This window comes from Antedon mediterranea, chromosome 5, assembly GCF_964355755.1.
Source record: "Antedon mediterranea chromosome 5, ecAntMedi1.1, whole genome shotgun sequence".
Lineage (NCBI taxonomy): Eukaryota > Metazoa > Echinodermata > Crinoidea > Comatulida > Antedonidae > Antedon > Antedon mediterranea.
The window spans coordinates 438,679-454,790 of record NC_092674.1 but is presented as its reverse complement, the minus strand read 5'-3'; the positions used below and the strand labels follow the sequence as shown (position 1 = coordinate 454,790).

The 16,112-nt window shown below is 32.9% G+C and overlaps 3 protein-coding genes across 7 annotated transcripts in view; 1 reads left to right on the top strand and 2 right to left on the bottom strand.

Moving 5' to 3' along the window:
* Window positions 1–407: 407 nt before the first annotated feature.
* On the bottom strand, window positions 408–3,509 carry LOC140048846 (transmembrane protein 53-A-like). The gene is made up of 2 exons (XM_072093649.1): window positions 3,305–3,509; window positions 408–2,546 (listed from the first exon to the last, which is right to left on the bottom strand). The coding sequence occupies exons 1-2, from the start codon at window positions 3,386–3,388 to the stop codon at window positions 1,710–1,712; spliced, it is 921 nt and encodes a 306-aa protein (XP_071949750.1). The 5' UTR covers window positions 3,389–3,509; the 3' UTR covers window positions 408–1,709.
* A 136-nt stretch (window positions 3,510–3,645) lies between these two features.
* LOC140049476 (GPALPP motifs-containing protein 1-like) lies at window positions 3,646–6,573 on the top strand. Its single transcript, XM_072094370.1, has 5 exons — window positions 3,646–3,985; window positions 4,268–4,638; window positions 5,652–5,813; window positions 5,911–6,096; window positions 6,215–6,573. The coding sequence occupies exons 1-5, from the start codon at window positions 3,925–3,927 to the stop codon at window positions 6,368–6,370; spliced, it is 936 nt and encodes a 311-aa protein (XP_071950471.1). The 5' UTR covers window positions 3,646–3,924; the 3' UTR covers window positions 6,371–6,573.
* Window positions 6,574–6,621: 48 nt separating this feature from the next.
* LOC140049473 (cohesin subunit SA-1-like) overlaps window positions 6,622–16,112 on the bottom strand; it is a 52,212-nt gene continuing 42,721 nt past the window's right edge. For 2 of the 5 annotated variants that reach the window (XM_072094365.1, XM_072094364.1), the window contains exons 14-27: window positions 15,445–15,585; window positions 15,022–15,092; window positions 13,249–13,417; window positions 12,687–12,936; window positions 12,035–12,177; window positions 11,623–11,724; window positions 11,348–11,496; window positions 11,061–11,192; window positions 10,775–10,962; window positions 10,522–10,627; window positions 9,959–10,078; window positions 9,186–9,276; window positions 8,336–8,714; window positions 6,623–7,490 (exon numbers count right to left, since the gene is read on the bottom strand). In XM_072094365.1, coding sequence (XP_071950466.1) covers window positions 8,340–8,714; window positions 9,186–9,276; window positions 9,959–10,078; window positions 10,522–10,627; window positions 10,775–10,962; window positions 11,061–11,192; window positions 11,348–11,496; window positions 11,623–11,724; window positions 12,035–12,177; window positions 12,687–12,936; window positions 13,249–13,417; window positions 15,022–15,092; window positions 15,445–15,585 — 2,037 coding nt within the window. In that variant the 3' untranslated portion in view covers window positions 6,623–7,490; window positions 8,336–8,339. Of the gene's footprint in view, window positions 7,491–8,335; window positions 8,715–9,185; window positions 9,277–9,958; window positions 10,079–10,521; window positions 10,628–10,774; window positions 10,963–11,060; window positions 11,193–11,347; window positions 11,497–11,622; window positions 11,725–12,034; window positions 12,178–12,686; window positions 12,937–13,248; window positions 13,418–15,021; window positions 15,093–15,444; window positions 15,586–16,112 lie in introns of all 5 variants that reach the window. The other 3 variants (XM_072094367.1, XM_072094366.1, XM_072094368.1) reach the window with 3 other exon arrangements.

Sequence of the window (16,112 nt, the reverse complement as noted above, 5' to 3'; positions counted from 1 at the left end):
CACCATAAATAGTATTATGATGCAGACTGAATTCAGAGACTAGCACCTGAACATTGAGGTACTCATCATAAATAGTATTATGATGCAGACTGAATTCAGAGACTAGCACCTGAACATTGAGGTACTCATCATAAATAGTATTATGATGCAGACTGAATTCAGAGACTAGCACCTGAACATTGAGGTACTCATCATAAATAGTATTATGATGCAGACTGAATTCAGAGACTAGCACCTGAACATTGAGATACTCATCATAAATAGTATTATGATGCAGACTGAATTCAGAGACTAGCACCTGAACATTGAGGTACTCATCTAAATAGTATTATGATGCAGACTGAATTCAGAGACTAGCACCTGAACATTGAGGTACTCACCATCATAAATAGTATTATGATGCAGACTGAATTCAGAGACTAGCACCTGAACATTGAGGTACTCATCATAAATAGTATTATGATGCAGACTGAATTCAGAGACTAGCACCTGAACATTGAGGTACTCATCATAAATAGTATTATGATGCAGACTGAATTCAGAGACTAGCACCTGAACATTGAGGTACGCATCATAAATAGTATCCAATGACCAGTAGGCCTATAGAAGATTTTTTTCACTGAAAAATATATTTAGAAATCTTAAATACATTATTAAAGCACAAAAAAACATTATACATTATTTTTAAAATATTTATTTGAAGTTTTATATTTAAAAAATTCTAACAACTTTGATTTGGTTTTATCATTAACATTCAAAATAACTAAATAATGTTTGGCAGTTTTGTTGTTGTAATTTCTTTAAATACTATAGTATGCTATAGTATACTATTTAAATACTATAGTATGCTATTTAAATACTATAGTATGCTATTTAAAAGAATAAGCTATGTAGTTATGCACTAATGTGATATATTCTGGTCCATCATAAAAATGAAGAGCATTTAAAATACATTTTAAAAGGTATAACAATTAAAAACTCAAACAATAAGCATTTATACAGATTTAGTAAAGACTATTACATGATTCTAAAAGTATTTCTAATTAAAGTCAAAATTTAAAACATGGCCCATGCAAGAAAGCACAATGGCAGTGGTGGACAAAAAGAAAAAAATAAAATATCTAAGGCACCAATTTGCTCTTGTTAAATAAATATTTGAATTTAAAATATATTCTTGAAATCTAGAGTATTGATGACAATGAAATATAATTTGTTTATTAATTATTTGAACTATAAATATATATTTTTAAATATATATTTTAGAACATAGCTTGTACTTATTAAACAAGACAAAGACAGACATGAATCTCACATAATGTTCCTGATTAGTGGAAGTTAAACATGAATCTCAAATACATGTTTTCAAACATGGAAGTTCAGACTGAAGTAAAATTAATTTTTTTTAAGTTTTCAGAAAAATACATGAAAGTGAGAAACAAAAACAGAAATACACTTTACGCCATGAATACAAATCATTGTTAATAAAATAAATGTGGTTTTAGTTAGTCTGTTATTTTTCTAAACCTCTTTGGTTTCATGTTTAGAGTTGGACAACAAAGAAAGTTAAGACATTATAAATTATATAACTTTATGACATTATTTGATGCAAAATAGTTTAACAGTTATAAAGATAAGGTAGAAAGACAGCAGAAATTAAAAATAGTTTTAGCTGGAAGATCACAAAGCAGCATGATGAGAGTTCCAGTTTTTTATGATGATGTTGTTTGATCTGCATTGAAGCAGCCTAACCTGTGTAGGAACGATTCTAGAGCTCCAATGTATTCGCTTTGATATTTATACATGTGACTGACATGTGATGAGCTGTCAAAGACTTTACTGTAGACTTCTTTGCCATGGTCATGTTTAAGAGTGTTGATGCAGCTATCGATGGTGCTGGCGGGAGCAACTGGGTCAACTTTAGAATAAAAGAAAAGCAAAGGAGTAGAAGCAGGGTTAGAGTAGAACACTTTTTGTGCATTCTGATAATGCAACATTGTGTGTTTGTGAGTCATTCTGAAGAAACCATTCAACATAGCCTCAACAGTATTCTGAGCTACACGGTTGTTGAAAAGCGCCCTCGATGTACCATACGGTACTTTATCCAAATCAACTGCACTGTCAAATACTTGACCTTTGATCCTGTCAACTATCACAGTCTTGTTCTTCGTGTCGTGTTCAGACATCTTTGATAGCGTTTCACTGTGTAGATATGCTCCAACTGAAAAGGTATGCACCAGAAGTGGTCGTTGGTTTTGTTCAGATCCTTGCACAAAATCTACCAACTTTTCCGCAATTTTTTGGGAACCACTTGCAGGTTGTATCAACTGCAGCGGTTTTATTTGAACAGATACGACATCACAGCCTTTGTTAAGATACAATTTAGAGAATCGATCAAGATGGCGCTGTTTAGCAGCCAACCAACTGTACAGGAGAACTAACGGTGTCCCCGGTTGTGACGAGGACGTCGTGTGCAGCACTAGATTATCATCAATCCTGGTATTTGTAATTTTATCATCAGCTTTTGTGGATGCATAACAAACAGCAAGCTGAAGGGGAAAATTTATTAAAATTGATTAAATCAGTTTTTATAAATGTACATATTTGATAAATTATTGAAAATGGAGGGCATAATATGCAATCATGGTAATAATAATGGTTACAGACTGTAGTACCAGCAACTACACTTTGTACCAGGAACTCAAAGAAACTTTATCCTTACAGTCTGAATGCATCAGAAATTGAGTACAACCAGAAATATTAAATTAACTACAGTATCAATCATGTACTAACTTTTTCATAAATTAAAATCTTCTTATTGTATCGTATTTAAAGCAACCGTATTTTATAATTTTATTATTTATTTAAAAAATATATTTACTTTTTACTATAATAGTATTATATTATACTATTAGTATGTTATCATAGAGGCCTAATAATTAGTATACTAATTATTATATAGACAATACAATGACAATAGAGGCAGCTGCAGTGCTAGACCTAAATTGATTTACAAAAATATAAACAAAAATCAAGATCTTTTATTGATATTTTCTATTACTTACTATTTACTAACTTAAATGTGATTTAAATAAAATTGCCATAAAAACACCTATTTTACTGCTGACTCAAATGAGTCACTATATATAAACATTGCCTGGATGGATGGACCAGGGCGAGTTGTAAACAACTCCCTGGATGGAGACTAAAAGTTAATCCACTCACTGATCTTACTGTCTATCTAGTCTCAATACACAGCACACCCTTCGCGATGTGCGGCCTACATAAACACAGTCTGAAAACATACCCGTTTCTGACCGACTGGTATCAACACCGTCTGTTTAGGAAATGTGAATATGGCGTTTTTTGCAAACTGAATACTTTTGAACATGTTGATCGGTTTAAATACTGGAGATTTGGGACAGGACGGCTCAGTAATCCAGGTGGTAAAGGATCTGCTGTGTGATATGCTTCGTTTCGTGAATATAGAGATTGTGTGCTGCAAACCGGCATCCAGAGTGGCATCGACCAAACGACGAACGGGCCATGAGGATCGGTATTAAATATAGACGAAACCATTTGTTACAAGGGATATTATTAAAATACAGTAAGAAGCACGGTATTGGGAGCGGACGGTAATATAATAATTATTATTATAATCTCAGTCATTGGTACAGTGTTAAATTTTAGTGGAAATACAAATCAGGCCAGATAAACATCGTTTATTGTCATAAATAAAAAAATTAATCAAAATAATTCTCTATTAACAATAGTTGTAAAATGGAATGGCTGTGCAGATTGAGAACTCTAGAGGGCAGAAGTACGAAAAAAACGTAAACAAAAGAAAGTCGAAGTCGGTCATCTATTTATATTATATAGAATCTACTAAAATAATTACTTTGTAATTAGAAATAGTGTTTAAGAATAATGTCGGAACAAATAATCGGGCCTTCACTACCACCTGGTTTCGGTGGTGGTGTCTGTAATGGTAAATAATAATATTACTATGAAGCAAGCCGGCGCCGCGCCTAGCTAGTTAGTAAGTAGGCTTATGCTATGTACTGTTATTAGTAGCTCCCCTAGTAGCTGGGAAGCCTAGCAAAGAAGTACGGGTTATTATTATTTATTCAGTCTGAATATAGCAGCTGTTTTAGCTAGTTAGGCCTAGCCCTAGTCCTACTACAAATACACTATATACCTGTGCTTGTTTTTGCCCATTCCTCATCTGTTAATGTCACACCAATTAAGAATTTGTTTTCATCCTTGGTAGATTCACCCGAAAGATTTGAGGATGACAACACTAATGATGAAGACACTATTGGACCAGTCTTGCCAGATGTCATAAGAAAATCAACTCCCAATGAAATTGAAGGTACACGGCAGGATGAAATCACGTCTTCTACATCAATTATAAAAACATCAGAACCTGTTAATACTGTGCCATCTAGTGATATGTCATATGGTCCTGCTCTTCCACCTGGATTTATAGCAACTACTAATGCAGACAGTGAAGATAGTGGTGAGGATGATGAAGACATTATTGGCCCAATGCCAGCTACAGGTCTGGAGGTCAGCAGGAGCTCTGTTGCCAGTGATATCGAAGCACGAGCAGAAGCCATGAAAAATAAATTGACTGGAAATGTAAGTGTGCATGACTTATTGACATGCAGATGTTATGCGCGATTTGAACGATTTGCGCAATTTGAAATTGCGCAAAAAAAATCCTTGCGCAATTTGAATTGAAACATGTGTTTCAAATTGCGCAAGCAACGTATTAAATTGCGCAAGTAATCTGCAAATTGCGCAAGGTTTTTCGACAGATTGTGAAATCATGCACACCCATATTTTTATAGTAATTTCTAAGAATGATTCAAAATTAAAGATAAATATCGCATTTCCTTATTTTAGTAGTGCAAATATTGTTATAAGTTAGCATACCGTCGAAGAACCGACGAAGGAAAATGAAGCGGTGGTGTTCCACCAGGCGGGCGCGGCGCGGGCGGCCGGCTATAGCCTACTACTCTAGCCTAGCTAGGGTCTGGACTACTGATACTGACTAGGTTACATGGCCTAGCTTAAACTAATATTAAAAACTTAAAAAGTGAGTATTAAACATTATCTTCATTGAAATGGTCTTATTTATATAATAAAATACTACATTTTAAACTCCTCTGCCTAGGCCTAGCCTAGCCATGTATGGGAAAATTTACAGTTCGTTTTCAAATTGCGCAAAGGTGTCATATTGCGCAAGAACTATCTTGCGCAATTTACAAATTGTGCAGCGCAATTTAAAATTGCGCAAAGATTTTCTTGCGCAATTTGAAATTGCGCAAGTTGATTGCGCAAAAAAATCCTTGCGCAATTTTAAATTGCGCAAGAATTCTTTGCGCAATTTCAAATTGCGCAAGGATTTTTTTGCGCAATTTCAAATTGCGCAAATCGTTCAAATCGCGCATAACACAGACAATGTGGAATGTAATACAGTTACAATTTGACACTAAACCACTGCATATTGTAGAACCTAATAAAATACAATACAAGACATGATGAACCTAAATTGTTATATGACCCTTAGTCCTAATAAATACAGTAGTAAAAAATACCGTTTCCTTTCTCAAGGTCTGTCTCACCATTAAGTATTTCTTATATTTTAGATTCAAGAAAAAGTTGAAAGAGAAACATGGATGATGGAACTTCCAGACTATGGAAAGAACTTTGGTCTTGGACCACGTACATTCAGAAAAAAGGCAGCGCCCTCTAAACAAGATAGATCCGGCTGGACTGAGACTCCAGCAGACCGTGAGCGCAGAAAGATAGTAAGTAAAAACTAATAGGTTCCGTTCCGGACCAGATATTTTTTTCTTTTATTCTTTGAGTGGGTTGTTTTAATAAATTATGAACTTTGACCTACAGGAAGTACAAAACAAGGCTGCTTCTAGGGCACATCCTGATTCTACAACAAAACAAGATGCAAAAGAGAAATTAAAAGAGAAATCAAACAGGGATCTAGAAATTGAGGACAGAATCTCATCATACAATTCACAAAAGAGAGGTGTATCTCTTGTTGATATGCACCAAAAAGACCTTAAACGCAAACAGGTTGGTTTACATTACATATGCTCTCATACCATTGCATTACATACTAATGTTCAGTAAATTTAGCTCAACTCCCTCAATTGAGCACAATATGAATTAACTAAATTTCTTATTATTTAAGGAAGAAGAAGGGAAAGCTAATGAACGTAGACCATTTAATCGTGAAGTCGATCTACAAGTTAATCGTTTTGATGATGCAAAGAAAAAGCGTCTCATCAAGGAATCGGCAAAGTTAAACGACAAATTTTCACACGGGTCTGACAAGGTTTACTTATGAGATTTATGTACAAACATTTTGACATTCTGGTATCTTTCTACATTTCTTCATAAGCCAAAAAATATACTGAATACTGTAGGCCACAGTCACAGCAATGCTGATCAGTGGTTGAAACCTGAATAAGAGAATCTCTGTAGGTGCAAAAGTACATTAGCATTATTATAGTATTAAACGATTGGTAAATTGAGATGCAAAATAAATTACTTTTATAAAGTTTATTTCTATTATACAACATTGGAAATCATTACATAAAACATGTACAGTTACAAATAGGAGCAAATTAAAATAACAGGTGGATTACTATTCTTAACTCTATCAGACATTTCTTTAGAGCAGAGGAATAATACTGTTAAAAATACCTTAAGAAAAAGGTGAAATCTATCAAGAATTTTTAAAATACGAACTTGCAAAATTGTAAACAACTTAAAGCAGCTTATAAAAAATTTAATTTTTTTCTTCTGTAGGCAGCCGTGCATTTCCATAATTTAAACAGCTTACTTACTTTACAATTTTTTTTCTATAATAATTACTACAAGAGCTGGAAACAATCAACTATCTAATTATACATTAACTATACACTGGTCTTTGTGAATGCCAAATATAGGCTGTGATTATAAACAGGTACTGTATCAAAAAGGTCCCACAACTGGGTTACAACAAATGCTAAAACAGCTGTTTAACAGTTCTATACAAAACACATAATGTACATTCATTACTTGAAAATAGTATAAAAAATGACCAACATTATCAAGCATGCCTTACTTAACTTACATAGAAACATCAACAAGAAAACCATTTTCAGTTTAAGAGTGTGTTCAGACACAGATGAAGTGAATTGCTGTCATTTTGTTTAAAACGATGGCACCTTCTACTAAACATCAAGAGATACTGTAGAGTAGTCGTGTTTTTACACAGCCAAAGATTTATCACGAAAGTTAGATCAATTCAAATATATTCATAGCAAGCTAAAAGTATTATAAACATGTTTTCAATAAAAAAACAGAACTTTACTGAAGACTTGCACTGTGTGTGAATGTATGAGTTGAGGTTGACACCACTCTCTGACATACATTAAGAAGCTCTTGAAATGCAGTGTTTAGAACCCCATCTGCATATCCTCCTGTAACAAACAAATTAAAAGAGTGTTTATTTTAAGAAGATTAAAATGAATCAAAAGAACTCTTCTAAAACAAAACAGAAAAAAAAAGTTATCAAATATTGGATTGGTAATTAATGTGAAAACAGAAGCGAAGAAAACAAGAGTAAAAATCTGAAACAAAGGAGTACTATAATGAAAACATTACCCTATATGACCAAGTATAGCCCAGGGGCCTAGGTACAAAATTACCCTATATGACCAAGTATAGCCCAGGGGCCTAGGTACAAAATTACCCTATATGGATGACCAAGTATAGCCCAGGGGCCTAGGTACAAAATTCAGTGTGATTGAATTAAAAATGGATTTGAATTGGGTCTGGAGTAGGATTATACTTGATCATGGTATTATTGTGAAAAGGTATTGCATGTGTAACATAACAACTATATAACAACTATAAATCAAATCTCTTAATATTGTTAATAAAAGGATACAGTTAGTAATTTATCAATAATGTCACATTTCATATAGCAAAAAAAAAACCAACAACAGTTCCTAATCCAACCAACACAAAATATAATTTTGGTAAAACATTGTTAGTAATAACATAATTATAGCTATCTTCCTAGCTAATAAAACATTGTTAGTAATAACATAATTATAGCTATCTTCCTAGCTAATAAAACATTGTCAGTATATAACATAATTATAGCTATCCTCCTAGCTAATAAAACATTGTTAGTAATAACATAATTATAGCTATCCTCCTAGCTAATAAAACATTGTTAGTAATAACATAATTATAGCTATCCTCCTAGCTAATAAAACATTGTTAGTAATAACATAATTATAGCTATCCTCCTAGCTACCTGACTACTGACTGGGGTCAGTATCTTCTTCAATAAATGGTGTATCCTCCGGGAAAGCCTCAGGCAGAATGCTTCTTTTACTTCTTCTAAGATTTCCCCTAAGTTGCCTTGATGTATGTTTGATACGTTTCTGCAAAGGCTGGAAATCTGAGTCTGTGCTTCTGGAACCACTACTACTAGCCTGACTGTGTTCATCTATTCTAAACTTATTGAGCCTATCTGCTATAGCCTGGCTGTCTCTAGCCTCAATTACTTGGGCAAAGTCAGACAGGCTAACAGGGTCTACCTGGCCTGATCTACTCTGGCTCCTGCATTTGGAATACTTATAATGGCTACTAACAACAACTGGAGATTTTGGTGTGCTTCTAGCTTGTGGTGCCTGTTGAAAAGATTATTATAAATTGCTATCTAAAAGCAACTATCAAGTTAACAAATAGTGCCATTATGTTTGTTTTTAAGTTATTTTGGAATTTTAACAGCACTAGGTCAGTATTTAACACTCTGAGGATTGGAAAACCAATTCTAATTATCAATCAATATTTGTTATTATTTTTTTTTTATATATATTTAAGCAAATTGCCAAGGATAACAATGAGCGAATTCATTCACTATCCTTCTTAAAGGTGACAATCCTGTTCACAAAACAAACATATACACAAGATGCTCTACATAAACGAAGTCTTATTACAAGTCTTTGGAAGTAGAGTTGTAATTTGTCATTAGAAAAAATTCTGACATGACAGGACTTAAACCCAGGACTTTGTGATTTATTTAATATCTACAGTACTCAGTAACTAAAGTATATAATGATTACAGTATTAGAAATTCATTAATATATGTGACCACTAACCAATACTCGGATGGCTTGACCTTCTTGGAATTCTTCCTCTTCATCATTACTTTCTTCCTCACTCTCTTCTTCTTGTTGATGTTGTTGTTTTCTGCAAATATAACATACAGTCAATTTAGAAACTTATCCAAAGAAAAATAAGAATATTAGGTTTCAAAAACAGTTATTAATAAATTAAATTAGTAAAAACACAACTTAACCAATCAAACAATGATAAATAAATGTTTTATAAATATTGGTTAACAATAAAACTGAAGAATTAAAAGAAATATCTGGAGTACTGTATTGTGCAAGAAGACAACAACATTCTGATAACAGCTAGATAATAATAATAATATTTGTTAAGCGCAAATATGCATCAAAGTACTCAAGGTGGTTGTGGAAAACTAATCTGCAATCCAAACCTAAAAAACTTCCAAATCTAGACAAAATCAACAAAAAACACTCACTCACATAAAATGGACTTATCGGAGTTTTATGATGCAGAATGCAAACAGGTAAGTTGTACAATTAAATGTAAACAAAATGTTGTAAACTTAAAAAGGATTAAACTAAAACAATTTATTGTAACAGAATATTAAATGTAAACAACCAACAAATTCAACTGTTGAAAAAAAATGTTCCATAACAAATTATTGGAAAATACAAAAGAGAAAACATTGTTAAAGTAACATTTAACCACTAAGTACCCAAAGCTGCTACTGGTCCTAGTACTATAGCTATGTCTAGCTAAAGAGAAAACATTGTTAAAGTAACATTTAACCACTAAGTACCCAAAGCTGCTACTGGTCCTAGTACTATAGCTAAGTCTAGCTTTCACTTGTGTCTTTTTAGGTCTAATCCATGACAATTGAGATGAGGAGTTGGTTGTGGCTTCATCACTCATGCTAGTCCTGTTTTACAATACAGTATATATAATGTACACTATTATTAGATCCTGTATAAAGTAATGTTTATCGTATTTTTGATGTTCTTACATGTTGCTTTTATCCCTTTATTCATGTCTGTTTTTAATATATTGATTGGTTTAAAGAATATAAATATTGTACAATAGACAGTAGTAATAATTTTATTAATATACATTTTACAATTTAAAAAATGTACTCATATTATTTCCATTTTAATTGGCAAAATTGAATCTGAATTCATTGCTCTTTTAAAAAAATACTAAGGCAGCGTGGACAAGAACTGGCCACCCTACCACATAATTCTGAGCCTTAGTAATATGAGCTCATTACCCTATGTTCAGAATTGAATATGGGACCTTTATCTCTACCTTTTATCTTTCTATTAGTTTCATCAACTCGTGTTCAATTATTATAAATGTTATGCTTACCCTTGACTAATGTCCTCATCTGTTGTTCTCCTGCGCTTCCATCCACTACGTGTTGCATGAGGCTGGTCCTCTTTTGAAACCCATCGACTTTCCGCATCATCAGTCACTAAAAACATAAGTTGTTACACTAAGTGACCACTAACAGCAAATTAACAAAGGTTATAGGAATGAGTTCTTAAGTGAGATGTGTGTAGTGCATTTGTAACAAAATCAACTTTGACTTATTTAAAGACAGCAAATTAACAAGACTTACCACCAGACAACGCCATCTTTCTTTTGATACCAGGTTTTGGGCGCTTAGGAGGGCGTGGTGGACGACTTACATCAGAACTAGTATCCCCACCCTGCATCAAGCTATTTCGGTATGCTCTCAATGCTGACCATTCATCACCTGTGTTTTCTAACATTTCTGGACGGAGCTGGCGGTCAAGGTAGACCAGTCTGCCGAAATAATGAAATAAATAAACTTTAAGATCCACTGTTTCTAATATTTTGTAATAATAGTAAATTGAATAAAAACAAGATGTTACTATACATACACCGTCTTTTTATCCAGCTTCATAAGCTTGGTTGTAAATTCACTGAGAACGTCCAGGTATCCAATATTAGGGGGTGGTCCTCCTGGATTTTGGCGGTCCTCTAGAGGAGTTAAACTGAACATTATACCCTCTCTATAAAAAAAAGCAAACAAAATTTCAGATAGTCAAATATTGATGGTGATGAATCTGATTGATTTTGGCAAAAACGATAAAGTTACCTGTAGAGAGACTCTTCAAATAATCAAATACTGGAACTTAACTAAGTAACTTAATGAGTTGATACTTACTTGTGCAAGGCCGCTACAGCATCTCTTGTCTTGATCTGATCAAGTCCAAATGTGAGAGAGAATCTTCGTGCCAGTTCTTTGATAGCATTCATCTGGTTTACAGCTTTACCTTCCTGACCGTATTCCATTTCTCTCATTTCAAGAAATAACTGATAAATAATTAATATCAAATTAAATAGGAAAAACAAAACTTTGTAAAAAAATAGTACAGTAAATAGTTTGAATATTCATGGTACATATTAGTGTTTAAACAGACAATAACAAATAAATATTACCTGACTGAGACTAAGTCCTAGTGTTTTTGCACAGCTTATTTTGTTGATTTCTCTTGATTTGGCCAATGTTAATTTAATGATGTCACCATAATCATTATAATACTGAAATTAGATATAAAACACTTCATTACATCTTACATAATACATAAGCAAATAACATTTTCTTTTTTAAAAGAGCTATTAAAAAAACTGAGAATGTTTTATGAAGTTAAAAGCTAAATGAAATTCTGTAAAAAAGAGGGTCTTTAGCCGAAGGTCTGAGTGAGAATAAAAACAATACTGATGCAACACATCTTCATATAGTGTTTAAATATGCCAGCAGCATTTCGCATGTCAATGATATTGAACACGATGAGTTTACAGAATGAAGCCAGAAGGTTTCTACGTTTATATAAAACAATACAGTACACACCTTCATGTAGTGTTTAAATATGCCAGCAGCATTTCGCATGTCAATGATATTGAACACGATGAGTTTACAGAATGAAGCCAGAAGGTTTCTACGTTTATGAAGAACTTCAATCTTGTGTGAATCATCACCTTCGTCATCATCATCTGAAAGTAATATTTTATTCATTATATTTATTTTAATTTTATTGTTACATGTTTTATACCTTCATAAAATCTTGTGGAAATAAATAAAAAAACCAACAGCGATAATTTCCGCCACTTTAAAGTTTGAAACATAAACAATACAACAGGTAAAATACAAATTCAGATTACAACCATCAATCCACATGTAAAAATAGCATAGATATTGTGGGGTAAAATTTTAAAATTATATATATATTGATTCATGTTTTTGTTAGTATGCTTTAGTGTTTGTGTATGGTGACCTCCGACCTCTTGCCACTCCCTTGCACACTCATGTGATGTTTTTAATGTTGTTAAAGTAAATAAATAAATTTGTATATCTTAAGCTCTGTCTACACTATCAAACTAGTTTGACAAAAAAAGTAATGTGCCAAATATGGTAGTGATATTCCCAAATATGGTAGCAATATGACATCATCATGTCCATATATGGGTACATCACATAGTGTTGACAATGCTTAAGAGCTTACCATCATCATCTTCTTCTACAAATACCTCTTCCTGTATGAAATCTGCAATCCTAAGTTGAAGGTTTTCATTGGCCACATAGATCAATGAGCTATAAGTTAGATCAGAGCCTAGCTGCTTACTAAATACAACCAGAAGGTCACCAATGGTGGTGAAAGCCTCCTGTTTAATGGTCTCATTTCGATCAATAAGAAGAATAGCGCAGAAGTGTATCAGTTCAGTAACCCGCTTCTTGAGTCGGTTGATCTCATCCTGAAAAAAATCATAAATATTATGATTTTATCATCTGTCATACATTAAGCACAATATAAAGGAACAATTGTTGAAAAGAACAGTTGAGTTTCTCTTAGAACTAAATATATGTGATGTACCGTAAACTTGATATCACCATTTGATTTCGCCAGGCAAACATTCAAACAATAAAAAGGAACAATTCACATAAAAATAATGAGTGGTCTTCCTGCATGAAAGCTAGGACAATAACGATATTATATATTGTAGTAGTTCCATATCTTGAAACAATGTAAAAATTAATTAAGTTCACACTAAATATGTTGGACTTACTTGGTCGGGGTTCTTGTCTTCTAGCTTATTAACATACCACATTATAGCATAATGTGCACACGCAATGGATGAGGCATAAATGTCTTCAGGTACGTCACCACGTTTAGGAGCTTGCTTGATCAGTAAAAATATCATCTCATACAAATTCCACCCGGTGAGGTCATGACAGCTAAACACAAATACAAAAAAATAATATAAGAACTACAAACAAAATGGAATTGGGATTTTAATTTCTAAAATTATTTGATTTATTTCTATCCTTGTACACGAACAGTGCTTCAAAGACGAAAATAATTATTATTACAATAATAATAAAAGCATTTATAAAGCAGCATATATCCAATCAATGATTGTCCATAGGCGCAGTACGTACATGTATAAAAAACATTAAATTATTACAATTACATTATTAGAAGTAAAACAACTTTAGAAAGTAAATTAAAATACAATAAAGGTCTAATTAGTGATACTACAGTAATGCCACAACCCTGGATGATTTTAAAGGTCTAATTAGTGATACTACAGTAATGCCACAACCCTGGATGATTTTAAAGGTCTAATTAGTGATACTACAGTAATGCCACAACCTTGGATGATTTTAAAGGTCTAATTAGTGATACTACAGTAATGCCACAACCCTGGATGATTTTAAAGGTCTAATTAGTGATACTACAGTAATACCACAACCCTGGATGATTTTAAAGGTCTAATTAGTGATACTACAGTAATGCCACAACCCTGGATGATTTTAAAGGTCTATGACTAGTGATACTACAGTAATGCCACAACCCTGGATGATTTTAAAGGTCTAATTAGTGATACTACAGTAATGCCACAACCCTGGATGATTTTAAAGGTCTAATTAGTGATACTACAGTAATGCCACAACCCTGGATGATTCTAAAGGTCTAATTAGTGATACTACAGTAATGCCACAACCCTGGATGATTTTAAAGGTCTAATTAGTGATACTACAGTAATGCCACAACCCTGGATGATTTTAAAGGTCTAATTAGTGATACTACAGTAATGCCACAACCCTGGATGATTTTAAAGGTCTAATTAGTGATACTACAGTAATGCCACAACCCTGGATGATTTTAGGTCTAATTAGTGATACTACAGTAATGCCACAACCCTGGATGATTTTAAAGGTCTAATTAGTGATACTACAGTAATGCCACAACCCTGGATGATTTTAAAGGTCTAATTAGTGATACTACAGTAATACCACAACCCTGGATGATTTTAAAGGTCTAATTAGTGATACTACAGTAATACCACAACCCTGGATGATTTTAAAGGTCTAATTAGTGATACTACAGTAATGCCACAACCCTGGATGATTTTAAAGGTCTAATTAGTGATACTACAGTAATACCACAACCCTGGATGATTTTAAAGGTCTAATTAGTGATACTACAGTAATGCCACAACCCTGGATGATTTTAAAGGTCTAATTAGTGATACTACAGTAATGCCACAACCCTGGATGATTTTAAAGGTCTAATTAGTGATACTACAGTAATGCCACAACCCTGGATGATTTTAAAGGTCTAATTAGTGATACTACAGTAATGCCACAACCCTGGATGATTTTAAAGGTCTAATTAGTGATACTACAGTAATGCCACAACCCTGGATGATTTTAAAGGTCTAATTAGTGATACTACAGTAATGCCACAACCCTGGATGATTTTACACCAAGCATTCATTAGCTACAATACTTAGTGCTTAAATTAAAAAAATTCACAAATTAGTAAATAATGTTACCTATAAAACGTTGTAATTCTTTTCAGACTTGATGACAAAGCATAGATAACATTATCATGTGGTTCGTCAGTCTAAAAAAAATACACATGAATCATAATGATAATGTTACTGTAAGTGAAAGTAAATTACTCAATTCACCTCATCCAATTTAGTATATTCAAGATTCAATTTATTTTCCAAATTGCAAAGATTATTTGATGAGATAAATGGTTAAAATAAATATAAAAAAAAGGGTGGGGGGGGGGGGGGGGAATAAAAAAGCAAAAGTCGTTTTATGGCTACCCTTTACGCATAAAACGGAAAGTACATAAACAAATAAGACAATTTCTTACATACATTACATAACATATTAAAATAATAAAGTATTTTTTGCACTTAGGGGTTCATTAATCCTAATTACTTAAATAAATTCAAAACACTTACTGCTTCAAAACTCTCATAGCTTCTGGTAAGTCTTTCTGCCAGACTATCAAACAGCGTTGTTCTAGCGACCTCAACCTTAGGTGTGGTGTTGTACTGGTCACAAAGCAAGCTCTCATATGTCTTAGAACAAGCATCAAGAACCTGCAATAAGTTGGTAATAACATAATCTAATGTTGGTAATTTGAAAAATAAATAACTAAAGATTACAAAAATTGTACCAAAAAATAGGTTGAAAAATATGTTAGTTCTATTGTATGGCACTATACAATATGACTTATATGTTACTTCTATTGTATGGCACTATACAATATGACTTATATGTTAGTTCTATTGTATGGCACTATACAATATGACTTATATGTTAGTTCTATTGTATGGCACTATAAAATATGACTTATATGTTAGCTCTATTGTATGGCACTATACAATATGACTTATATGTTAGTTCTATTGTATGGCACTATACAATATGACTTATATTTGTTGATCTTATTTATTATGTGCAATGTATTTAAATATTTTTAAAGATGATGAAATAAAAGCGGGACGAACCCACATAAGACAAAAAAGAACTTGAGCAAAATTGTTACTGTATCTTTCAGGTAAGACATTAAGTGGGTGGTCATGTGTGCAAAATTGTGCATGAAAAAGAAATTGTATATGCTGCA